This window comes from Schistocerca americana, chromosome 9, assembly GCF_021461395.2.
Source record: "Schistocerca americana isolate TAMUIC-IGC-003095 chromosome 9, iqSchAmer2.1, whole genome shotgun sequence".
In the NCBI taxonomy this organism is placed as follows: Eukaryota; Metazoa; Arthropoda; class Insecta; order Orthoptera; family Acrididae; genus Schistocerca; species Schistocerca americana.
Genome location: NC_060127.1, coordinates 197,745,082 through 197,771,814, shown reverse-complemented (window position 1 = coordinate 197,771,814; position 26,733 = coordinate 197,745,082). Strand labels below are relative to the sequence as shown.

General features: G+C 44.2%; 1 protein-coding gene across 2 annotated transcripts in view; it reads left to right on the top strand.

The window, feature by feature from the left end:
- The window catches only part of LOC124551101 (zinc finger and SCAN domain-containing protein 31-like), a 185,529-nt gene that overhangs the window by 136,100 nt on the left and 22,696 nt on the right, over nucleotides 1–26,733 (top strand). Inside the window, exon 7 of one of the 2 annotated variants that reach the window (XM_047126031.1) lies at nucleotides 13,912–14,298. The exons of the other annotated variant lie outside the window; for it this stretch is intronic. Coding sequence (XP_046981987.1) covers nucleotides 13,912–13,915 — 4 coding nt within the window. The 3' untranslated portion in view covers nucleotides 13,916–14,298. Of the gene's footprint in view, nucleotides 1–13,911; nucleotides 14,299–26,733 lie in introns of those variants that run through there. 2 annotated transcript variants of the gene reach the window in all.

Here is a 26,733-nt window from a genome sequence, read left to right as displayed (position 1 = left end):
CTTTGAGGGATGAAATAGTGAAGGCAGCAGAGGATCAAGTAGGTAAAAAGACGAGGGCTAGTAGAAATCCTTGGGTAACAGAAGAAGACTTGGAAGAGCAGTTGAATGGAATGGACAGTGTCTTGAAAGGAGGATATAAGATGTACATCAACAAAAGCAAAACGAATATAATGGAATGTAGTCGAGTTAACTCGGGTGATGCTGAGGGAATTAGATTAGGAAATGAGGCACTTAAAGTAGTAAAGGAGTTTTGCTATTTGGGGAGCAAAATAACTGATGATGGTCGAAGTAGAGAGGATTAAAATGTAGGCTGGCAATGGCAAGGAAAGCGTTTCTGAAGAAGAGAAATTTGTTAACATCCACTATTGATTTAAGTGTCAGGAAGTCATTTCTGAAAGTATTCGTATGGAGTGTAGCCATGTATGGAAGTGAAACATGGACGATAAATAGTTTGGACAAGAAGAGAATAGAAGCTTTCGAAATGTGGTGCTACAGAAGAATGCTGAAGATTAGGTGGGTAGATCACATAACTAATGAGGAAGTATTGAATAGGATTGGGGAGAAGAGAAGTTTGTGGCACAACTTGACCAGAAGAAGGGATCGGTTGGTAGGACATGTTCTGAGGCATCAAGGGATAAGCCCTGATATTCATTTATAAACACCCTGTATTACACAGAAAAGTCACATTCAGAATATTCATGTAAGTTAAAGAAAAGAGTATTTTAATAATGGCCATTTAAGCCTTATTTTAAAATGTGCTGGATGGTTGATGTTTTTTATGTTTAGTGGTAGATTATTATAAAGTTTAATCCCCACACATTTTACGCCATTAGCCTATAATGTGGTGGAATTGGGAAACTGTGTCGGCAAGTATTTCTCTCTCTAGTGTTGTGCTGGTGATAGTCCAGATCCTGCTTCAGGTCACTTTGTAAAACTTAATGTCTCCAATATGTACTGGCATGGAAGCAGAAGACTACCTAGTTTTCGGAATAGTTGTTTACAAGAGTCTCAACTTTTTAAATAACATTATCCTTACAGTTTTCTTTTGGAGCTTAAATATTTTATTGGACTCAGAACTGTGGCCCCAGAATATGAGGTCATATGTGAGGATTGAGTGCAAAAGAGCATGGTATACTGACATTAGGATATTTATATTCGTGTCTTCCCTGACTGACAGAAGCATAAAACATACTTTACTTAGCTTGGTAGCTATGCTGTCAGTGTGCCTCTTCCAGCTTTAGAGTGTCAGAGATAGATATTACAAGGGATTTAATTACATTTACCAGTTCAATACTATTTCCACCTATTTGTATAGTTGGGACAGTGGGATTTCTATTCTGGACTGTATGAAATGTTAGGCCTACAGTCTTTTTTCACTAAGAATTAGCCTACTAACTGTAAGCCATGAATCCAGTAGAGCTGTACATTGGTTGACTGCAGCTTCAGTGCGATCATCTGAGTCAGATATCAGAATATTGGTGTCGTCGGCAAAAAGGAAGGTATTGCAAGTTCGTAGGTGAAGAGGAAGATCATTAATTAACAGGAGAAATAGGATCGCATCTAAAACTGATGTTTGAGGGATCATGTATTGCGACAGTCTCACCGCAACAGCTAAAAACCAATTTCATTGTTGCTTTTATGCAGTTTTTGACCTCAAGACAGTTAAATATCGATGTATCGTTGCTTTGTATGTGGTTTTTGGCCTCAGGGCAATTAAAAACTGATTTTTTCATCCAATGTTTTTCAATCTTGCCATGGTGGGTGGGCATACCTAACAGTGCCACAACTGTTGAATTACAAACTTGTACGGTTATAGGCATTGCACAGTATGGTTGGTTTGACATGCAACTCTCACCATAGCCATAGTATTGAGATTCATCTGTCATTTGTAATCGAACCCATTTACACTGTGACACTTACAGCGACATCTAGTGGAGGATTTTTGATAATGTTGCTCCGTTCTTTGATAATATTCCATTCAGATTTGATGTCATTCTGAGCAGCAGTTCTTTTGTTACAGCGTTTTGAAACCGTAACATTAATTATAAAAGCTCTGCATACATCTTGAAGCAACTTAACTCTGTGCGTGCAGATATTCAGAGTATTTTCATCTAGTATTTGACAATGGGAACACTTGACGACTTCCAGAAAACTTGAAACATAAATTTAAACTTTTTATATTTATTGCTCGCATGCATAATGTCAAATATTTAACACACAGTAATTAGAAGTGTGACGCTGTCTTATACATGGAGCTCGATTCTTTAAGAAATTAGGGGTTTTCTGGTTAGTTAGAATTAACATAATACATTTTGACGTTATGGTTGTATACCTCCCTAGGATCTTCATTTTCTTGTAACAGGCCATGCAACGTGTCGGTTTTATTGTTCTATCTTAATATCGATATCACCTTTGGTGTTATACCATTTGTCCTTCGATTGGACCTCATTAGGAGCACTGTTTGGTTTTCTCCACCAACGTCCTAGTTGAGTGTGATTGTTATAAAATCTCATTTATACCAGAACGTATGAAAGAGAAGACAAACAAACGAGCATTCGCAAACAATTCGCCACTTTCTATTATTGACTATATTGCAGCTTTGAACAAGTGCTTGCGCTAGAGGAAACAAAAGCGAACATGAGATAATTATAAGATTGACAACCCTACACATGCTACTTTATTGTTTTTTAGTGCTAATAATTGCCTCGTGAGTTTCACAACAAGGAGACAGTACGATCGTCTCTTCAGCGGTTTGATCTGTATTGACAGGATGTGTAGGGCACGAGTAGGACTTAAACATATGTAAACAGGAAGAGACAACTCTCAAGCTTTTCGAGAAAACCGAGTTTGGAAGTTTTAGGTGTGCTTGTATACTTTGTCTGGTCACTATAATTCAAGGGATCCGCACCCGAGCTAGTAAGCTCTTAGTTTTGTAAGCATAAGGTCTCTAGATCGAATCCCGCTGTTGTTTGTTTGTTTTTTTTTTTTTTTTTTTCATTGCCACGTAATTCTAATAACAGGTATGTGTGGTACGCCACGAAAATGTGTGACTAGCGAGAATGGTTTGAGTGTAAACCACGTTTATTTACACTGAAAGAGCAATGCATTTGCAAAGATTAGGCGTCCATTACACGTGCTGAATGTCACAGTAATTATTGTCTTCCATGTTTGTACAGTCAGTGTCATCGAGATTCGGCAGTGCTCCGTAGGATACGCATTGTACTTGTCACAAATGTGGATATATTAATAAACTGAATGTACTGATTTGATTGATAATTCTTGCGTCTCGTCTTTTTATTACCAGTTTCTTACCAAAAAATTTCTCGTTTGTTCAGGATAAAGAGTATGAAAATAATAAATTTTTTATAATTAATTGGGAATAAAAAAAAGAGAGAAAAAATCAGACGTACCGTCAGAGCTTACTTGCTAGGCTGTGGACTCCTTGAATACTAGTGACAATAAAAAGTATATAAATAGGTCTAAAGTTTTCAAAGACGATTTTCTAGAAAACTATAGAAAGTTGCGTGTTCCTGTTTACCTATATTCAAGTCCTAGTCTTGCTCCACACTCCTTGTGAATATGAATCATATCGGTGGGGGGAAGAACGTAGGGTCCCCTTGTAAGTACAGCACAATTTAGAGGCACAGTGCAAAACTTTGATATGTTCAGAGAGGATTATTTTGCATAGGACTGCACTGTGTTTGACGAAGAAATGAAAACTGGGTAGGAAAAGAGGAATTAGATGTCCGAATTTGTACGTAAGTGTGAGATGCGTGAAGAAAGTGCAGTTAACACTGAACTGCAGTTCCAACTTTCTTTAGTATTATTTCGAAATTACCCCTTATATCTGTCGACGCATTTTGCTGGTTTCCAATATAACTGAGGAGGAAGTTTATAAACAGAACACTAATTACCGACAGCCGATAACCTGAAGAAAGCACAGCATTTACACTCTGGTTATTAGTACTGGTAATTGTATCACGGTGCAGTAACAGCTGCAACTCATTTCCTGGTGTCCGCAGTCACATACGGAAAGCAGTTCAGGAATTTTATTAACGTGTGGTGTGTATAAGGAAGATAACGTCAATAAAATGTGAGTAATGAAGTGTTAAACACACGCAATTTTTATCCAGGCTACTAGATAAACCTTCTATATCATTTGTTCAAGAGTAGATAGCATTATCATGGGAAACGTTTATTTATTCTGTTATTACATAAAAAAATTTTAACCTAAAAGGGGCACATCAGCCATGTAATGGTAGTTACCATTTAACGTGAGCAGTGAGTATGATCAAGTCTTTTGTCTATTTTTAATTTTAAGCAACATTATAGATACATATTCGAAGTAGTTTACTTCCAATGTAAAATTATGTGGTGGTCTTTTTCAATAGAAAGTGCAAAGTTTGTGCTTATTCACTCTGTTGACACGTGATGGAAGCACGTCATGTCCCCATTTGGACCTTTGAGTGCTTCGGCACTTTTCTGTCAGTCATATTTCTTTTCCTTTGGCATTTTTGCTGCAGATTTCTTGGATTCCAAAGTACCTGTAGTATCTATAGGATGGGCGAGAAGTCGCCATACCCCTGTAACCCCTGTTCAGTGTCAGATGATGATGTGCAGGTTAGTTAGCTGTGTTACTTCTTACAAGTTGTTGGAATTCATGTATACATGTTTACACAGGCAAATTTTAATTTGTACCCATGCCAGATGTGAGCAGTCAGTCACAGTCACACAATGGAGAAGCGCTTAATGACAAGTGTGTGGGTGTATGAAGAACACACAGTGAGGCAGTTTATGGGTTATCCCAGGAAAGGTTTAATAAGGCTGCACCGCGAAAGGCTACACCATTCTGGATTGAGAAAAACATGCTCTTGCTTTTGGCAGTGTTGGAGACATGCTGCAGAGTGACAGGAAGAAGACACAAGAAGGAACATGGGCCGGAGTCTCCGCTTCGACGGGCCTATCTCCTTTGATGTCGACACGTAAATGTGCTTCGGAACTCGGTATGCCGAGAACTAAAATGCGAGGTCACATGAAAAAAGACCTTGAACCTTAGCTACTGTGGATGTTGACAGGGACACAATTACTATGGAGGAGTCTCTCAGATCCCCTTTTTATTTTTTATATATAAAACCTCTGTTTTGGTGTATATTTTTTCATGATTTCCTGCTGTTCACTATACTTCCTGGAAACAAACTTCATGCAAATTTACACCTTGTACACAATGCAGAATTTAAAACAATTTGAAAACTAAAACATAGCAAAATTTGCAGTCTATTTTTGTTTGTGTATTACTGAAATAACAGCACATATTTGTGTACTCACTCACAGATTATCGTCAGGGAGATAATATTACAGATTCGCAACGTAACTGTATGGAAAAGTGCATTTCAGTTACGACAAATTGTATTTGAGTTTACTATTCGCCGCTTCAGCCTTAGAGGGATTATTCCACCCATAATTCTATCAAGGGAGAAGTTTCGCCAATTTTCTATTTTAAAAATCAAGAAGAAAGTAGTTGCCTTATGTATTCTTCTGAGGGCCTGAATATTATTTTAATTACTTTCAGCCTGCGTGCGTGTTACACAGTCCCTCCTACAATCTCCAACTGAATAGGAACACCACACTGTTGAGACAGATGTATTGTTTTCCACTTCAAACAAGAAACTGATGTTTTTCGTTTTAAAAAAAAAATTCTGTATTTGAGGCTCATATCTCCAAAACAGCAATTTTTCTCTGAGATTATTCGGAATCTGTTGCATCCAGGAAGCTGCAAGACAGTGTTGACTTGCCCTGTTCTTACGTTAGTCAGTGACTTCCGTTTTCTCCATCGAAAACATCTTTCTGTTCTTACCAAAAAAGGACGCTTTACCGTCGTCTGTCACATCTTCATCACTTTCAGTTTCCTGCTCCGAATTAGCGTGGGTGATCACTACATACTCAAAGTCAGTGTCATTATCACTGTCTTTCATCTGAGAATTCACCGAGGCATTCTTGAGCACCCACATCAATCTCGCATAGGTAAGGTTGCATAGAAGGTCTAGCTTTTTTCTCACCACGAAGAAACAGTAACGTTTAACACGATACGCAAATGCTGTGGTGTGTCTGAGAGGCGTCGCAAGCCGCCGCCCCCCCCCCTTCCTAAAAAAGGAAACAAATTGCAACAACAATGCCAGATTTCTGACACGTATACACTATGTGATCAAAAGTATCCGGACACCTGGCTGAAAATGACTTAAAAGTTCGTGGCGGCGCCCTCCATCGGTAATACAGGAATTCAATAGGGTGTTGGCCCACCCTTTGCCTTGATGACAGCTTCCACTCTGAGGTGCTGGAAGGTTTCTTGGGGAATGGCAGCCCATTCTACACGGAGTGCTGCACTGAAGAGAGGTATCGATGCGGTTGGTGAGGCCTGGCATGATGTCGGCGTTCCAAAACATTCCAAACGTTGTCTGTAGGATTCCGGTCAGGACTCTCTGTAGGCCAGTCCATTACAGGGATCTTATTGTCGTTTAATCACTCCGACAAAGGCCGTCCACTATGAACAGGTGCTCGATCGTGTTGAAAGATGCAATCAACCTCGGCTTGTTCTTCAACAGTGGGGAGCAATGAGGTGCTTAAAACATCAATGTAGGCCTGTGGTGTGATAGTGCCACGCAAAACAACAAGGGGTGTAAGCCCCTCCATGAAAAACACGACCACACCATAGCACCACCGCCTCCGAATTTTACTTTTGGCACTACACACGCTGGCAGATGACGTTCCCCGGGCATTCGCCATACCCACACCCTGCCGTCGGATCGCCATATTGTGTACCGTGATTCATCACTCCACACAACGTTTTTCCACTGTTTAATCATCCAATGTTTACACTCCTTACACCAAGTGAGGCATTTGCCAGCCTGATGTGTGGCTTATGAGCAGCCACTCGACCATGAAATCCAAATTTTGTCACCTCTCGCCTGACTGTCGTAGTACATGCAGTGGATGCTGATGCAGTTTGGAAATCCTGTGTGATGGTGTGGATAGATGTCTGCCTATTACACATTACGACCCTTTTCAACTGTCGGTGGTCTCTCAATAGACGAGGTAGGCCTGTATGCTTTTGTGCTATACGCAGCCTTTCATGTTTCCATTTCATTATCACATCGGAAACAGTGGACCTAGGGATGTTTAGGAGTGTGGAAATCTCGCATACAGACATATGACACAAGTGACACACAATCACCTGGCCACATTTGAAGTCCGAGAGATCCACGGGGCGCCCCATTCTGCTCACTCACAATGTCTAATGACTACTGAGGTCGCTGATATGGAGTACCTCGCAGTAGGGGGCAGCACAATGCACCTAATATGAAGAAGTATGTTTTTGGGGGTGTCCAGATACTTTTGATCGCATAGTGTAGCTTGCCATCCTGTAGGAAGGGTCACAGAAGAGTCGTAAGTCACCTCACAGGGGTGAGTGAAATGTCACAAGACAAAAAACTGTTGTGGTCTGAGAGACCATCCATAACAGTTAAGGGTTAAGGTCCGATCTTTCCGACAGACGTTCGTAGACGAGTTTCGGATACAGACTGGAATGAGCGCGCTTTAACATGCTGTACTTTGTTAACTCAGTTTCTAAATGCAGTGAACCGTGCCAAGGTTAAGTTTTCAATGAGTGTGCCATTTATCGCAGCTAGAAACATTGTCGTTTAGGCCAAAGGGAACCTGCTGAGGTCATCGGTCCCTATGCTTACACACTGCTTAATCTAACTTAAACTAACTTACGCCAAGGAAACACACACACACACACACACACACACACACACACACACACACACACACCCGTGCCTGAGTGAGGACTCGAACTTCCGAGAGGGGGAGCGTCGCGAATCGTGGCAAGGCGGCTGAGACCACGCGGCTACCGCGTGCGGCCCCTCACATAATGATAAGGCCGGCGATGACATCACAACATCTGCTTGGACTGTATTTGTTTGAAGAGACTGTTAATGGCGTAAATTGATTTACACGTGCTACAACATAGTTTATACCTCAACTTAAGGAAAGGGGCCTCTCAGAACGTATATCACTGCAACCAGACGGAGCGCCTCCTGACTCCACACTTGCAGTGCGCGAGACATAAATGAACATTTTTCAGGACGGTGGGTAGATCATGGTTCATCAGCAACACTGGCCACCAGTCAATTCCTGGCCTCGCCACACCTTACAGCTCGGTAAATGGGCAGTCACCAAAGCGCGTTTCTGTGCACCTCGTCACGCTACTCGGGAAGAACTGCGCTGCGCAATGCTGTTGAGGATGCATGTCGCTCTACAACACCTGACATCATACTGATATATTGGACACTTAATGCGTAAATACTTGGGCTGAAATAAATCAAATGAAATAGTAATCCGTAATAGGGGTACGGGTACTTCTTGCCAACCGTGTGCATTCTTATACACTGAAGCGCCAGAGAAAATGTTATAGCCATGCGTATTTAAATACAGAGGTGTGTAAACAGGAGGAATATGGCGCAGCGGTACGCAACGCCTATATAAGACAAGTGTCTGGCGCAGTTGCTGGATCGGTTGCTGCTGCTACGGTGCCATGTTATCAGCATTTAAGTGACCTTGAACGTGGTGTTATAGTCGGCGCACGAGCGATGGGACACGGCATCTCCGAGGCAGCGATGAAGCGGGGATTTTCCCGTACGACCATTTCACCAGTGTCTGAAATGGTAAAACATCAAATCTCCGACATCGCTGTGACCGGAAAAAGATCCTGCAAGAACGGGACCGACGGCGACTGAAGAAAATTGTTCAACGTGGCAGAAGCGCAACCCTTCCGCAGATTGCTGCAGATTTCAATGCTGGGCCATCAACAAGTGTCAGCGTGCGAACCATTCAACAAAACATCATCGATATGGGCTCTCGGAGCTGAAGGCTCAATCGTGTACCTTTGATGACTACACGACAAAGTTTTACGCCTAGCCTGGGCCCTTCAACACCGACATAGACTGTTGATGGCTGGAAACATGTTTCCTGATCGGACAAGTGTCGTTTCAAATCGTATCGAGCGGATGGACGTGTACGGGTAAGGAACAACCTCATGAATCCATCGACCCTGCATGTCAGCAGGGGACTGTTGAAGCTGGTGGAGGTTCTGTAATGGTGTGGAGTGTGTCCAGTTGGAGCGATATGGGACCCCTGCTATGCCTAAATACGACTCTGATAGGTGCCATGTACGTAAGCATCTTGTCTATTTACTTACATCGATTCATGTCCATTGTGCATTCCTACGGACTTGGGCAATTCCAGCACGACAATACGACACCCCACACGTCCAGAATTGCTACAGAGTGGCTCCAGGAATACTCTTCTGAGTTGCATCTTGCTGTTCAGAAGAGATCTCCAGCCTGTCGCACTCTCAGGAATTTATGGACAGAGCTGCAGGATTCACGGTGTCAATTCCCTCCAGCACTACTTCAGAACACGTCGTGTTGCGGCACTTCTGCTTGCTCGTGAGGCCGTACACGATATTAGGCGGGTGTACAAGTCCAGTTTCTTTGGCTCTTCAGTGTATAATCAGCATTACTTTCACTCACGACCACTCCATCGCTCACGCAGTAACAAAAGTGGTTCGGACGCAAAACAGCTACCGAATGGCTCCAGTGCTTGTGGCGCTGAAACGGCGAGGATGGTTCGCTAAAAGACCGGCAACCAGCCAGTGGCGAGTACCGGCAATTCTGTAAGGTAAGCAAATGGTATTTTTAATTGGTATTGAATCATCTTTTTGGTGAATTCGTTGATTACCAGAACTTAGACCTCAGCTGCCTTAGGAGATCCTCTCAGTTGACAGCAGAATCAAGTTTGTAAGCTGATCTTGAGTTTCTGAACTACAGTCGATATCTATTACAGCGACATCGTTTTTAACGACGTATGGGCTATAAAAGGAGAATCTAAGGATCCCGCCGAAACGGCATGTCAACGCTATATTGACAAAATCGCTTAGTACGACGTCGCCTATTGAGAATTTTCGTACAAAACGACGTATTTTTATACATTTTCTGAGAAATATATCTGCTATAACGTACATTGATCATTTTTTGTTACATATTTGGTGGTTACTAACACCAGTGTAACGGATATTTTCAAACTCTTGTTTTTCTGCAAGTTGTTGGTTTCAAATCAGGCGTTTAAAACGAATGCATTGTCAATGCAAAATGCATAGGCACATCTTAATTGCAAACAAAAATAACTGCTCACCTGAAGAAGGGTTGTATACTGTAGTATGCGTCACTGTACCGCATCTTAAAGTTAAGTCAGCTGGTTGAAAGACTAAACAAGATCGTCTTTGCTGTGAGTGTATAAAACTAGAATATTAACTCCAGTATGTGTTTCTTTTTCAAAGTACAGAAGTGGAATAATAGTGCATTCGTTGTGGATGTTTAGTGGTTACGTGTGTTAGATATTTTCAATGTGTTAGGTAGAGTAGCCCTACAACATTTTAAAGAGAAACATGGGAGAAACTGTAGGCCTTCGTGTAATTTATGTGTAGAATATTGTCTTTTCATTTTGGTACTGTTGATTAGTTTCTGGAGTATAGTAACTGGAACGAAATTGTATTCATGACTGTTACACTATACAATTACAGCAAGGTTTAAACATGCTCAACATTTTTATCATCTTTCATTATCCAAGGCTGTTCGATATTATTGAACAGTTGACATTGTTGCTACTTTTTTCTTTACCAGTTAAAAGTATTTAAATTTTGCTAATTTTTGTTACATATGAGCCAATGTCCTAAGCTCTGGCTTGCAATATGTTGAATAAAGCATCATTGAGAAGGAACATATCTCTGAGGCCCATTGCACAATTACATCTACATCTACATCCATACTCCGCAAGACACCTGACGGTGTGTGGCGGAGGGTACCTTGAGTACCTCTATCGGTTCTCCCTTCTATTCCAGTCTCGTATTGTTCGTGGAAAGAAGGATTGTCGGTATGCTTCTGTGTGGGCTCTAATCTCTCTGATTATATCCTCACGGTCTCTTCGCGAGATATACGTAGGAGGGAGCAATATACTGCTTGACTCCTCGGTGAAGGTATGTTCTCGAAACTTTGACAAAAGCCCGTACCGAGCTACTGAGCGTCTCTCCTGCAGAGTCTTCCACTGGAGTTTATCTATCATCTCCGTAACGGTTTCGCGAGTACTAAATGATCCTGTAACAATGCGCGCTGCTCTCCGTTGGATCTTCTCTATCTCTTCTATCAACCCTATCTGGTATGGATCCACACTGCTGAGCAGTATTCAAGCAGTGGGCGAACAAGCGTACTGTAACCTACTTCCTTTGTTTTCGGATTGCATTTCCTTAGGATTCTCCCAATGAATTTCAGTCTGGCATCTGCTTTACCGACGATCAACTTTATATGATCATTCCATTTTAAATCACTCCTAATGCGTACTACCAGATAATTTATGGCATTAACTGCTTCTAGTTGCTGACCTGCTATATTGTAGCTAAATGATAAGGGATCTTTCTTTCTATGTATTCGCAGCACGTTACACTTGTCTACATTGAGATTCAATTGCCATTCCCTGCACCATGTGTCAATTCGCTGCAGATCCTCCTGCATTTCAGTACAATTTTCCATTGTTACAACCTCTCGATATACCACAGCATCATCTGCAAAAAGCCTCAGTGAACTTCCGATGTCGTCCACAAGTTCATTTATGTATATTGTGAATAGCAACGGTCCTATGACACTCCCCTGCGGCACACCTGAAATCACTCTTACTTCGGAAGACTTCTCTCCATTGAAAATGACATGCTGCGTTCTGTTATCTAGGAACTCTTCAATCCAATCACACAATTGGTCTGATAGTCCATATGCACTTACTTTGTTCATTAAACGACTGTGGGGAACTGTATCGAACGCCTTGCGGAAGTCAAGAAACACGACATCTACCTGGGAGCCCGTTTCTATGGCCCTCTGAGTCTCGTAGACGAATAGCGCGAGCTGGGTTTCACACGACCGTCTTTTTCGAAACCCACACTGATTCCTACAGAGTAGGTTTCTAGTCTTCAGGAAAGTCACTATACTCGAACATAATACGTGTTCCAAAATTCTACAACTGATCGACGTTAATGTCTAACCTATAGTTCTGCACATCTGTTCGACGTCCCTTTTTGAAAACGGGGATGACCTGTGCCCTTTTCCAATCCTTTGGAACGCTACGCTCTTATAGAGACCTACGGTAAACCGCTGCAAGAAGGGGGGCAAGTTCCTTCGCGTACTCAATGTGTTAGGATGGTCCGCGTTCCGCGCGGTTGGTAGTGATGTATTCGAATTGGGCACTACACAGTTACGCGGACGGTCCGCAAGCGGCGGAGCCGTCCGCGCAGCCCTTGCGCGCCGCGGACCGTCCGCGTCAGTTGAATACACAGAAACAAGTTGGTGCGTGCACGTTCCTGCGGATACCGCGCGCGCAGTAGAGGAAATATGGGTGTGATTTAGGAAGTTTCCAGAATGTCTTGTGAAATCGATACAGACATGTTAATTGCCGAAGTTGAAGGAAGGCCTGACATATGGTACCGGTATCTATCGCATGGGGACTACAAGAACCGTGAAATGCGATTCAAGGCGTGGCTAGACGTCTTTGCAAATATAATACTCGGCTTTGAAGGTTCGAACGAAGCAGATCAGAAAAAGTGTGGTAAATAGACGCATATTTTCCTTGTGTTTTTATTGTAGTTCTATACAAAATGCAGTGATTTACAATTATAGAATTATAGACATTCACAAGTTCAGTTTATGCACAGTACAAACATTGATTATGTTGAAAAATTGTACACAACCGCAAGTGTCTGTCATTGAGATAAGTGGCCTGTGTTCAGTGAATTTTTGATTCCTGCCAGGGCACAGCTCCTCTACCGACAAAATATTCCGAAAATTTATCTTGTACAGTATTACCCGATTTACTGACAGGTGTAGCTTCTGCCACATCTTCGAAGCCGGTAACATAGAGGGTGTTTTCAAAGTTGTATCCGTCTCTTACTCGAACCAAATTATGCAAAATGCAGCGCGTTTTGACAATAGATACGGTTAGATCAAGATTGACATTCAGGGGGCGGTGAAAAACCCTCCACTTGTGACTTAATATTCCGAAGGTACATTCAATAAATCTTCGGGCTCGGGTTAAGTCGGTAATTGAAAACCCACATTTTGTGAGTCATGGTTTTTCGCGCATACGGCCTTAACACACGTGTTAATGCGAAGCCTTCGTCTTCCACAAGAACGTATGGCACTGGAGAGTGGTGTGTACCTGGCAGTGGCTTTGGTGGGGGTAACGCTAATTTCCCTTTTTCCATTTTCCCCAAAAGATGCTGTTTTTAAATATATTTGAGTCACAGTTCCTTCCGTATCCTCCGACATCAATGAACGTGAAACAATAGTTCGTGTCACAGATGGCCATAACAATATTGGAGAAATAATTCTTGTAACTGAAGAAAAGTGATACACTTTTGATAGGATTTACTAGATGCCATCCAGGGCTCCGAAGCAACGAGGAAAATTGGCGACGTTTTGGAAACCGTGGCTAATTTCGTTCCCTTTGTCTGTTGAGGGCCCAGGCATGCATTCTCCTCTTAATGTAGTCCAAATAGTGGCGCTCACCTGCCTGGTAATCTGTCCAGCTCTTTATGCACCTACTAAATAAGAGTAATGCAGATCTGTAAATGTGTTTACGCTTCGAAGATACCTGTAACTTGTAAAGCATATATTTGATACTTATGTACATTCACAGAGACTTAATTGTAGGTATTAAGTCAGCTACGCTGACATAAAACCTTAGATTTATTCCTTCTTAAAATAATATATGTACGCATCCTCAGTAATAAAAGACTTATCGGCCTTGTTATTTCAGTTGACAAGATCCAGACGAGATGGAAAACTGCACGGGATGCCTATTTTAAAAGCCTCACTAGAATAAATCAAACGAGGTCCGGATCAGCAGCATCTAAGAGACCAAAATACATGTACCATCAGCAGTTACACTTTCTTGACCGTCTCCGAGATGCACCAACAGAGAGTAACTTTGACTCAGTATCGGTCGTGCAAGATAATCAGTATAAGAACAATGCACTCACAGAAAACAGTCGAGACGAACCGTCTGAAGAACAAACCAATGACGTCAGACTGAATGTCAACACCGAAAAACAATCCTTCAAGAGGAAGAGGCCTATCAAGAACACAACATTTGAAGATAATTTGCTTACATTATTAAAAGATGGTAAGGAAAAGGAGGAAGACGACGACCGAGCATTCTTTGTTTCGCTGTTGCCCTCTGTGAAGACATTAAATGTTCATCAGAAGCTATTATTTCGTACTCAGGTACTTCAACTGTTTATGTCGATTAAGCAAACAAATCAGGCTAGTTTAAACATACCCCCCCCCCCCCCCCAGCTCCCATCAGCTCTTTCCACTATCCACCGACCTCTTTTACCTACGCCCCACCTTCAATGTCCCAACAGGATCCTAACCAATCAATGCCGTACCGCAAGGATCCGTCCGTACAGACACAAGTTGCGACTCCCCATCCCTCTCCAGCCCAATCAACGTCGTCATCATCTTGGGAGATGTTATAAAAATTATAGGAGGTGGCGTGAGGTCGGTCGCTTGACGGCGCGTTCGGTGCTGCCCTGTGCGATGCCGGCGCGCCGTAAGGCACGGACGCTCGCACTGGGGCGTATCGCTTCTAGTCGGGCGTGCCGCGGCAGTCCTCGCAAGGGGAAGTGATGCGTCTCTCATAGCCTCTCCTTCCCAAGTGGCTCTTTCCGCCTTCCCGTGGTGCCAGACGTTAAGCTCGGCATTCTGCCTTGCGACAAAAGGGAGAGCTGCGACCCAACCTGATGCGAAAACGAAAGGTGCGTGGCACAGGGGGAGCTGTGTCGAGGGACCGAACACCAGTCCCTCTCTGTTCGCAGGTGCTCTGCATGCCGACCACCTCGTTTGTCGGCGTTGGATCGCGGCGCGAGTCGGCAAGGGTGCTTTGCCGCACCCGTGGGTAACCGGGGCGTGTTCTGCCAAACCCAGGAGGTGGTGACATCGCCTGGGCCAGGTTAGATGGGTCCAGACCACTGAACGACTGGGTGACCGACCTACCACCTGAGTGGGAGTGGGTCCTTGGCCGAGAGGTGGAAGCTCGGGCAAGTAGGCGGCGAAGGGCGAGAGTTGCATCCGCCTCTCCAGAGTGCGGGGTGCAGTTGCCGAGCAACGTCGGGTGAAATCGATGATGACGGAGCCACCGATGGGGACCAGTGCGCTGGCAACGGCGCGCTAACCCTGCAGTTCAAGAGTGCCCTTGGCCTTTGGGCGAGGTCGGTGGGTGAACTGCCTTCTTTGCCCCCCCCCCCCCCCCAGTGCCAGAGGAGCCGGTCCGGGGTAAGAGACAGGCTCCCACCTTTTATCACTTGTTAATTCAAAGATGGCTACAATAGAAACGAGTGATTCGTGTGCATCAAAACGCGCTTCTTCTGCACCTGATCCCTCTCCCCAGGACAAGCTGGGACAGGCAGAGGGTGAGACAGTGACACAGAGGCATGCCAGAATATCACTGCTCTTGAAGCAAAATGTAAAAAATGGCAAAATAAGTCAAGTGGCTCTGTCCGTAATTAAAAACGGACTAATAGCATGGACCATTGCTCATGCAAATCTTGAAGGCCGGGTGGAAGAGTTAGAGAAGGAGAATAGTAGACTACGAAAGCAACTTGCTAAGACTTGGGCGGCGGTGGCTGCGCAAGCGCCTACCAAGCCAAATACCACCAAGGAGACAATAGACAAAGTAACTGAGAGATCAGACACTGTGGTGTTTCTCAGGACTCTGCCTGGGCAAGACACCAGTGTCAAGAAAATTCAAGAGTTGCTTACCACAACTATCAACCCAGCAAAAGACAAGATTAAAATAAAGAGAAACCGAGCAAGAATTCAGTAATTGTGGAAGTTGCGTCAGAGGGGGATAAAGAAAAGCTTTTGAATAACTAAAAGTTAAACTCAGTAGTAAAATGCGAACCACCAAGTTATCCTCTGTGATGTACCCACTGTAATGACCAATGAGGAGCTTACTGACACAATTCGAGAACAAAATTATGAGGACATAAATGAGGAGGAATTCAAAAACTACTTCAAACTAAGGTTAAAGACGGGGCCTCGGGGGCGTGATGTTCATCACGTTGCCGAGGTCACAGCAATGGACAGGCAATGGGCAGATTGTACGTTGGCTTCCACTCGGTCAATATTAGGGACTATATCATGGTACCTCGCTGCCACAGCTGTGGTGCCCTGGACCACATTCTAAGGCTTTGCACCAGGGGATCGGCTTGCATGAAGTGTGGCACAAACGGTCACAATCGCAAAGATTGCAAGGCAGCAGCAGTCTGGATCCCTTGCAAAAGCCGTGGCAAAAAGTCATGCGGAGCCACAGGATGTAATTGCCCAACATACTGGATGCTGGGACAGTGGTTAATTTCCAGAATCGACTATGGCTGATTGCAGCCTACGGAACAGGATGCCAAAGCGCAAATCCCCGAGCAAGAGGAGGCGGGATGCTAGGAGGGCAAATAGATTTAAGAAATTCTTGATGTCGCTCTCGGGCGCCACTAAGACAGAAACATTGGATAAGGCCATCCAAACAGAGCGCTGTACGATAGACAAAAGCACGCAAACAGATCTTCCCTCAATGGGCATTGACCCCACTCTTCAAAGCCGGGGAACGAAGCCGATAGCACATCAGAAGCGGCAAGGGCATCCTGTGGCTGTGACAATCTCAATAGATAATCAAAGCAAAGTAACCCTACCGATTCAAGAAAACACAGTTACCAGTACAAGTCCAAATTCCACCACACAGAGCACTCCAGTAGTCAGATTGCCACCTGTTGACCCGGTAAGGGTGTACCCCAATATCGAGTACATGATGCAACTGGCTAGGCTGGAAGAGCCGATTACCCTGGCCACAGCCTTACGACATGTGGTCCGTGTAGGACATGAAGAGGGTAGGAGGGGTCACCTTCTCAGTAATGGAGGCTGTGGACAGAATTCAGCTAAAGTCAGTGAATCTCCCCACTGATTTCGGAGCCCTGCGGGACCTGCTAAAGAAAGTTTTTGAGAGATGAGGTGAGAAGTTTGACCTCGAGGACATCTATGAACAGGCTGTACTGGCAAATTGCTTTCGACTGGAGTAAGACTTAGCCAGACGATCACATGCACACGTACTTTCCTTGATGACTGAAATAACTATTGGACAGCTAAACTGAAATAACTGTTGGACAGCTGAACACTCACAATAGCCGACTTGTGATGCAGGAGCTCCGTAAAGAGGTGGAGGAGAGGAGACTGGATGTGCTCTGCCTACAGGAGCCATACTCCCAAACTGGGAAAAATAGGTTTTGCTGCCGCAACATGACAAATTGTCAGCAGAGGAGATAGGTATCACCAACTAACTTCTGAGGGTCACTACACTCTCGCAGTTCACGTCTAGTCACTGCAACGTTGTGGAGCTTCAATCTCCAGTTGGAGTAATCATTCTCATAAGCACATATTTCCATTACCGAGATGACATCGAACAACATCTAGAACATCTGGCAAGAGTTACCATGGCGTTGCAGGGACGGAATATAGTCATAACTGCTGACATTAACGCAAAATCCCCCCTGTGGTACAGCAGCACTAGAGGTACAAATGGGGAAAAAGTGGAAGAATTTATTATGGCTTCGCAGCTCGTGGTGGCCAACAAGCCTGGCAACCCTCGTACCTACGCAGCAGGAGGAGGACAGGGCACGAACATTGACGTAACGTTAACATCACCGAATGCAGCAAATCTTATACAGCACTGGAAGGTCGTGAGCAATGCCACCACAAGCGACCACAATTTAATAACTTTCACTCTAGGTGAAAGGGAGCGCCGTTGGGCCATGGGGTGGGAAGTACAATTTAATTACAATAAAGCAGACTGGAAACACTCAGCAAGGGAGTGCGACATTCCTGCCTTACCGGAAGCTGACATATGTCAGGACATAGACGTGAACGAAAGAGCTGAGGAAATGGTGGGTGCAGTACACAGAGCGGTGCGGGCCGCTGTACCGACCAGGAGGGAGGCCATGGCGGCCTCACCGTCACCATGGTCGGCCGAATTAGAGGAACTATGTCAATCTGTCAGGAGGCTGAGGAGGCACTACCAGTGCAGTGTCGTCTGGCTGGAAAGGCAAAGATGGCAGTTGCAATATAAGGAGGCCAAGCAGAAATTTCAAAAGGAACTGCGGGAAGCAAGGATGCGTAGCTAGGAGAGTTACGTGTTAAACCAGTTGGCCTTCGACCAATGGGATCTCCCCTATAAATTAGTGAGAGAGAAAATCCGCTCCCATGGAGTTATCGACAGTCAGGCAGGGGGACAGGATGACGGAGTCTTGGCAGGAGTCTGCAGAGGTCCTCCTCTGGTCCCTGCTGCTTGACGACAATGCGGATGGAGAAACCGAAGGACAACAGCAACTGCGAAACACGGACTCAGACAAATATAACAACGATACGGCAGTCCACCCCTTTTCGGAAGAGGAGGTGGCTGCACATATAAGATCCTTTAAAAGAGGGAAAGCTCTGGGACCAGACGGCATTGTGGCTGAGGTGGTGCAATTCCTGCTCTCCCCCCCCCCCCCCCAGTTAATTGCACCACTAACTCATCTCTTCAATGAGTGCCTGAAACAAAGCAAGTTTCCTAAGAGGTGGAAAACTGCAAATGTGGTGATAATAAAAAAAGGGGCCAAAAAAGACCTGGCCAAGGTTAAATCATACAGGCCGATTTGCCTATTGGACCTGTTTCGGAAGCTACTAGAAAAACTGCTGGCTGGCAGATTGACAGCTCACCAGGTGCTGTGCAGGATGAGGGGCAGGCAGTTCGGCTTCAGACTGGGGCGGTCGGCATCTGATGCTATCGCTCTGGCGGCTGAGGTCTGTGGCTCAACCCTGCATAAGTACGTAGTTGGCATCATGGTGGATATCAGTGTCATCTTCGACAACATGTGGTGGCATTCGCTCTTCTCCTGTTTGCGGGAGAAAGTGTCCTGTTTACGGGAGAAAATGTGTCCAGAGCCGGTATATGGGTGTCTGAGGAGCTATTGCAAGGATTGGGAGGTATGGCTATCATCCCCTAGTGGGAGAGTTCGGAAAGCAATCACCAGAGGATGTCCCCAAGGCTCCGTTTTAGGACCCCTTTTCTGGGACATCCATATGGAACCGTTATTAGACAACTTACAGCAAAGTGAAGAAGTGCTAGAGGTGATAGCCTACGCGGATGACCTCCTCCTGTTGGTCGGCGGTCGCAGCCGAGAAGATATAGAACCAAAGATTGAAAGGGCCATAGAGAAACCGCACCAATGGTGCCAAAATACCAAAGTGACAATATCTCCTAGTAAATCTACATACCTGCTATTAAAAGGACAGTTAATCAGGAATCCTACTGTTAGAATCGATGGCTCGCCAGTTCTTTGGCGACGGGAGACACGATACTTGGGAGTCATCATTGACGAGTGATGGAACTTCGGGAAACACCGTAACCCAGAGAGCTCTCCAATTACTAAACAATCTCATCTCCATAGGACATAAAAGATTTCATCTACTTCCTCATCTCATAAAACTCTATCATAACAGTATTCTAACTTCAGTAGTGGGTTACGGCTCAGGAGTCTGGGCACACAGGCTCACGAGGGTCGTGCCCGCCATGACAGTGAGAAGGGTCTAGAGAAGCACGATTCTGAGATCTGTGGGGCCTACAGAACTTCTCCGGGGGAAGCTCAGTTAGTCATAATGGGGCTCTGCCAGTTAGACATCAAGATACGAGAACAAGCGGCGTGGTACTGGGCCAAAAAGGGGAATATGGAGAAAGTAATAGAGATCATGGGTGTGAGGGTGGAGGATAAGAGGGAAATAAGAAACAGAGGGGAGGAACTTTGGCAGAGGGCTTGGGAGGAAGAAGAAACTGGAAGGAGGACGTTCCAGTTTGTAAAAGAGCGTGGGGGCATGAAATACTTCGAACCTACAGGAGAACTCATTCACTTTCTCACTGGCCATGGACCCTTTCCGACATATTTATGTCTGTTTGGGAAGAGGGCAATCCCCGTGTGTGACTGTGGCGCGGCAGAGGGTACCCCCGACCATGTGGTTTACGAATGCCCTCTCTTCAATGATGTCGCAACAACACTCCGAGACAGACTTCCAAATAACGACACATACCAACCACTCAGACAAGAAGACACTTTTCACACTTTGAATGCATTGGCAGATGGGGTATCAGAGTTAGCAGAATACCTGAGGGACCTAGATTAGGTATCAACTTGTAGATCAAACCGATTGAGACCAGATCCCATTCCCATACCGCCTGTGTGTGGGCTGTCCGACTTCCATCATAGTTGGAATCTGCAACGCACAGGACTGGGGGGGTCAACACCACGGATTACAACAAAGCACCAGATACGACGTAGGTTAAGTTAGTTTTGTAGGACTTAGATTAGGACATTAATTTAGGAAACTGCAGCTATTACTTACCTTGGCCAGTCCAGTGCCAGGGGCATGCTCCTTGGGTTTAGCTCGTGGAGCCTGGTATCCTAAGTAGGTTTATACACAACTGGCACACCTGTGACGCTGCAGGTAATAGTCATAGTAGATTAGCTAAGTAACAAGTAGTTATATCAAATTGCCTGTTGTCGTAGAAAACTAAAACGAACACATTGTAGTAGTAAAACTATAGCTCACTAACATAATTGTAAAAGCTGCATTGTAATCCAATCTATGTATCATTTTATGACCCACTAATCATCTTAGGAGGTGGGTTAACATTGTATAATTAGTATTGTTATTGAATTAAAGATTTATTTAAAAATATAGGAATTCAGTAGTAATACAATACAAATGTAAAATTGTCTATTGCCAAACGAATGTAATACATAGTTGTAGCAAAGCTTTGAATGATTAAATATATTATTAAAATTAATCTTCATCCGTATACATATTCATATTCTTACCTTAAGGTTACTGCTACTCGTTCTGTCGTAGCAATAGGTATCCTTTTGAGACTTTCAAGTGTCAGGTTGTCTTGTATTTTACCGACAAGCTCGTCAAAGTAACGAATAGACTTACGAAAATATGTATTAAATTTGTCTTCGACTTTGCGCAATTCGGAATACAGTGTACGAACGCTCCTTTCGTACATCTTTGTTCCACCATAGGATGCACCCAAAACCGTCTCTCGCACGTGGAATTTCTCTTTTTGCATATCATATAGGCTGAAATGACTTTTACTTGCAGCGAGCTCATCTCTATACATCCGATCAAACAGAACGGTATGCTACACCACAGATGAGATCCGGCACAGTGCAGGGAAGACGGCGTTCACTCGACTGCACGGAACCGCGCGCATCCGCCCGACTGTGTGAACATGACGCGGGTCCGCCACTCGGGCCTAAAAACATGTAGAATGAAACTGACTTCCATCATGATTTCAAATCGACGTGTAGAAGTACAGGCTTCTTCGTTCCGCTTATTTGGATCTGTTATTTTCTTGAAAAGTGGAGCAATTTGACTGTGGTATAAGGTTTTGACAAAATTATATGCAGGACCTAAACATGCAAGAACTTTGGGTAGTCGTTTCTTTGCTTTCTCATCTAGAACCCAGAATATTTTGGTTGACATGGAAAACAGCAGAAATACCATTCAGCCTGAGGGAAAATGTTGTACATTTTATTAATCTTTGATACGACTTTAGATAGCACCTGAATTCAAAAAGTGGTACCGTGAACGAACATTGCGGTAGAACACATGTTTATCGCTCTTGATTGCAATATGTTGAAATGAGCAGCTATAAGTGCAGCCTCATCGTAACTAGCCGGCCGAAGTGGCCGTGCGGTTAAAGGCGCTGCAGTCTGGAACCGCAAGACCGCTACGGTCGCAGGTTCGAATCCTGCCTCGGGCATGGATGTTTGTGATGTCCTTAGGTTAGTTAGGTTTAACTAGTTCTAAGTTCTAGGGGACTAATGACCTCAGCAGTTGAGTCCCATAGTGCTCAGAGCCATTTGAACCATTTGAACCTCATCGTAACTCTGAGCGTGTTTGTGTATTTTCAAAACCTTCCAACGACTTGACGAACAGCTGGTCACTGGAAAGCACTGAGGAGACTCGTGATAAATTACAACAAGTGAGACAACATTTGATTCACTTATCTCCTGTCTTATTTTATTCGTCAACGTGTTTGAAAATAGAGGCACTCTTGTAATTCGATAGTAATTTTACACGCCTGTAAACTTAGAAGAATGTTCTAAATAATATTTCAGCATCCGTTATATTCACTGAGAAGATTCACGGGTTCAACAAAATCGCATTTATCCAGATTTTGCATATTAGGGCATTCTGAAAGCCAGTGATTGTTGTTGTAAAGATGCGTATTGAAACATAATATGCAAGATTCCTAGTTATGGTACGGACTTAGCCTGAGGTCTGCTCAGTTGTATTACGTTATGCTCCTTTTTGAAACTGCGAACAGCAAAGTTGTACCGCAAAGTCGCTGCACATTCCTATCGGCGCTGCCCTGGTTGGATTCCAGTGACGTCGCAGCCCAGCAGTACGATATGCAACGAACTTGATTGCTTCTCTTCCTGCCAACAGCAGCGTGCCTGTGTGATGGTTGTTACATTTTGGAGGAAGATGACGTAACCATACTGACGGAAAAAATCGCAACACCAAAAAATAATTAATGTGGAGTAATGATATTTAAGGAACATCACCTAGAAAACATATTTAAGCGATTAACACTGCAAGATCATAAGTTAAATGTACGGCGCGATATAGGCCTCTGCTAACGTGAAATGGTGGTATATTAATAATCGGTGTAACGGCCAGGATGTTGAATACAAGCATGCAAACGTGCCTGCATTGTGTTGTACAGATGCCAGATGTCAGTTTGTGGGATGGAGATCACTACGTGTTGCGCTTGCTCGATCAGTACAGGGACGATAATGCTGTTGGTGCATGATGCTCCAGTTGTCGTCTGATAATATCCCATATGTGCTCGAATGGAGACAGATCTGGTGATCGAGCAGGCGAAGGCAACGTTTCTACACTCTGTGGAGCATGTTGGGTTACAAAAGTAGTATGTTGACCAGCGTTATCCTGTTAGGATGCTGTTCATGAATGACAACACAACAGATCGAAATCATTGTTGGCACCGAGGCAGTACCGGCTTTCATCAGGAAACACTACAGACTCCCATCCGGCCCTCCTGTAAGTTCTCGCTCGACACCACTGAAGTCGCAGGTGGTGGTGGTTTGGGATCAGCGGACTGCACGGTACAGGACATCTGACTCTGAGCTGTACTTAAAGTAACGGATCTGTAACAGTGCCAACCGCTACTCGCAGTACGATGCGTCAGAGGCGCATGCCCAACACGATGGTCTTTCCTCTCTGTGGTGCCACGTGGCCGTCCACAGCCTGGTCGTCTTGCGACCGTATGATCACGTGACCAAGACTGCCAGCAAAAGTGTGCAGTGGCTACATTCCTGCCAAGTCTTTCTGCAATATCGCAGAAGGAACATCCAGCTTCTCACAGCCCTATTACACGACCTCATTCAAAGTAAATGAGGTGTCGATAATGGCATCTTCGTCGCCTTAAACGCATTCTTGACTAGCATCAACTCACCACGTCCACTCTCGTAGGTAACTAACGCTTATGACCGCTACAGTGTGTATTTAATATTAATCAGAGTTGCATCCTCATTAATGGCGCTACTAGCGCCTCTCCTAGACGACCGGCGCGAAATTTGAATAGACATAGCATTTCAGATGTAGAAACACACCTACCAGCTTTCGTTTATGTCGCAAAACACCATTTTGGTGCTGAGATTTTTTTCCCATCAATGTGTGTACCACATGGTAATTAGTCGTTTATGTTAACAAGGAGTACGTTTTCTGTAGCACCAGGGAAGAAATCACAACTTCTAGTCCTAACCTCACACAAAGGAACCTGGTGCTCGAGACTGACACATAGCCACACTTCCCAGTGCTTCAGCCATCACTTGTACAGCCCATTCAGAAAACATCTGTTCTTGTGTGAATCATAAGTTTATAGCGAGTGTATGTAGTAGGGTAAAGGGGGTTCGTAACCACCTTTGATATCAAATTGATATGAAAATTAATTAAATTGATCAATTAATTACCCCCCTGGATGATGTCATGTGTTTTCCCCAGCTGGGATGTCGGTCCCCGGTCCTCCTCTCCCCACTCCTAACCCCATCCTCCACCTACCCTATTGGTGGGAAATACGAATTTTGCCAGTAATTCCGAATTTTCAAAGTAAAATTGAATTTTCGTGATAAAATTCAGTTGTCAATTCAGAGGCGTAATATTAATGGAGATTGTTTATAGGATAGGTGATAGAAATCGAAAGAATTGACAGGATGGGAAATTAGCGAATTATGCACTGTTGAGGACATAATTTGCGTTTTGTACTACAGGGATACTCTTATTTATAATGCAGCAGCATCAGTGAGCGCTCTCCCTACAGCCTGGGTGCTCCCATAGGACCTCACTGCTGTCACCTCCTCCTGCTCTGGCTGTGACTGTTCGTCCTTGCCGGCAATGAAAGATATGTGCACCTCGGTGCATACCCCCCACACCAGCAGGTGCTTCTTCCCCAAAGCCATAATCCACCAGATTGACGGTTGTTGGTACACCTATACGCAGATGATAGTGATAATGAACCTGTGGCCAGTGTTAGTGGTCTCTCCTGTCCTTATAATGAAGGACCTTACATTAGCAGCATCGGGACCCCTCTAGGATACCTAGCGGTTGCCAGGGCCTTTGAGGAGTGTATCTTGTTCACTAGAATTGAGAATCTGGCTGGAGGTATCGCCACATAGTGAGGTTTATAGAAGTGTGCCTCAAAGCCATAGATGATGTAATGCAGTACTCTGCTGTGAGTTGACTCACCGTCCCTAACATCAGGGTGCTGCTGTGGTGATAATCTCGGAGCTCATCAATTGCGAGTGGTATCGTTAATCCACGTTGGGTGCCATACTGTCCCGGTTTTCCGAGATGGAAGTAAGAGGATCAGCTAAAGCATTCAGCTAAATATCACACCTCAACATCCATATTCATGTCTGTGATCCATTAAATGGAGGGTTATATCAAGCTGTCTAAGGATATAGCTGATGAGAAGGGTTCTGTTGGCGATCCTGGTTTGTGAGAGAAATTACTGTTACAGATGCCATCCTGAGCACACAACATACAGTGTACCAAAGAATAAAATCCCCAGAGACTATAATTTTGATAGTGTTGAGTTGACTTGTAAAGATTCAGGACATACCAAAATTAGAGGCGCAAGATCCAGGAATAGTGGTTCACGATTATGGCCTGAAGAAGCTGAAAAGCAGCCAGATCAGAAGGTAAAGCATATTGTGGTTGGTGGTGGTGGTTGTTGGGATGTTTAAGGGGGACTAAACAGCTAAGGTCATCAGTCCCCCATTCCAAAAACAAGCGAGACAAAGTCGCAGAGCAGATAAAACCCCAAGGGGAAGGAGACTGCCCCCCCCCCCCCCAGGTGCTAAAGAACACAAATTAGGCAACGAACACTACAGAAAAGAAGAGTACAGACGAACACCAGACAGAAAGAAATAGAAGAAAAGAAGATGGCCGGAGACTGGTTGACTGACCACGACAACAAAAAAGGGAAAGAGTCAACCATCCGATGAGACACCAAAACAGCAACAAATATGGAGAGACGCGAGGACAAAAGACACAGAAACGGAAAAGTGCAGGACCCCCTAAATGGATCCATAAAAAGGACTACCACGGATAAAATGTAAAACATTGTCAGCCATGGAGGCATTGTCGCTTAAAATCAAAGGCAAGGTGCCCGGGAAATTAAAAGACTGCCGAAGGGTGCGCAGTCGGGGACACTCCAATAAAATGTGGGCGACCGTCAGCCGGGACCCACACCGACACAGGGGGGGATCCTCCTGACGCAAAAGATGGCCACCACTCCATTTTTCAAAATACGCAGGTGAACGTGATCGTCATGTAAACATGCTTGTCTTCTCTGAAGGTGATAATCAGCATTATGTATGGATCAGAGATATGTCCTGCCTCCTTAATTCCCAACTCAATAAACATAAATGTAAACAGCACATTTGCTTCAGGTATCTAAATACGTTTTCAGAAGAAAAATATTTAAAAAGTCATCTGGAGGACTGTGAATCCAAGCAACTGGCATGTGTTATGTCTACAGAAGAAAATAAGTTAGTTAAATTCAAGAATGCTCATCACCAGGAACAATGTCTGTCTGTGTTTTATATGCTGACTTCGAATGCCTCCTTGCCCCTATCACCCGCTGTGAAGGGAATCCCTTAGCCTCACATACCATCATCAAGAAATAACAGGTACTGAATGCAGCAGTGTTCCAACTTGCATGCCCATATGATTCAAGTTTTAACTGCTATGAATCTTATGTTGGGAATAATCCTGTGGTTTGGTTGCTCACTGAGCTTGAAAAACTCTCATGGAATGTTTATAGGCTTTGAAGCACCAACATCTCCATGACCGAATCGGAGGACAAAAAATTATACAATGATGCTGTAAACTGTTATATTCATTGGGCTGCTGTTAGATAGAACAGCTGAAACCCCTTGTAGGGACCACTGTCATCTTACGGGGAAGT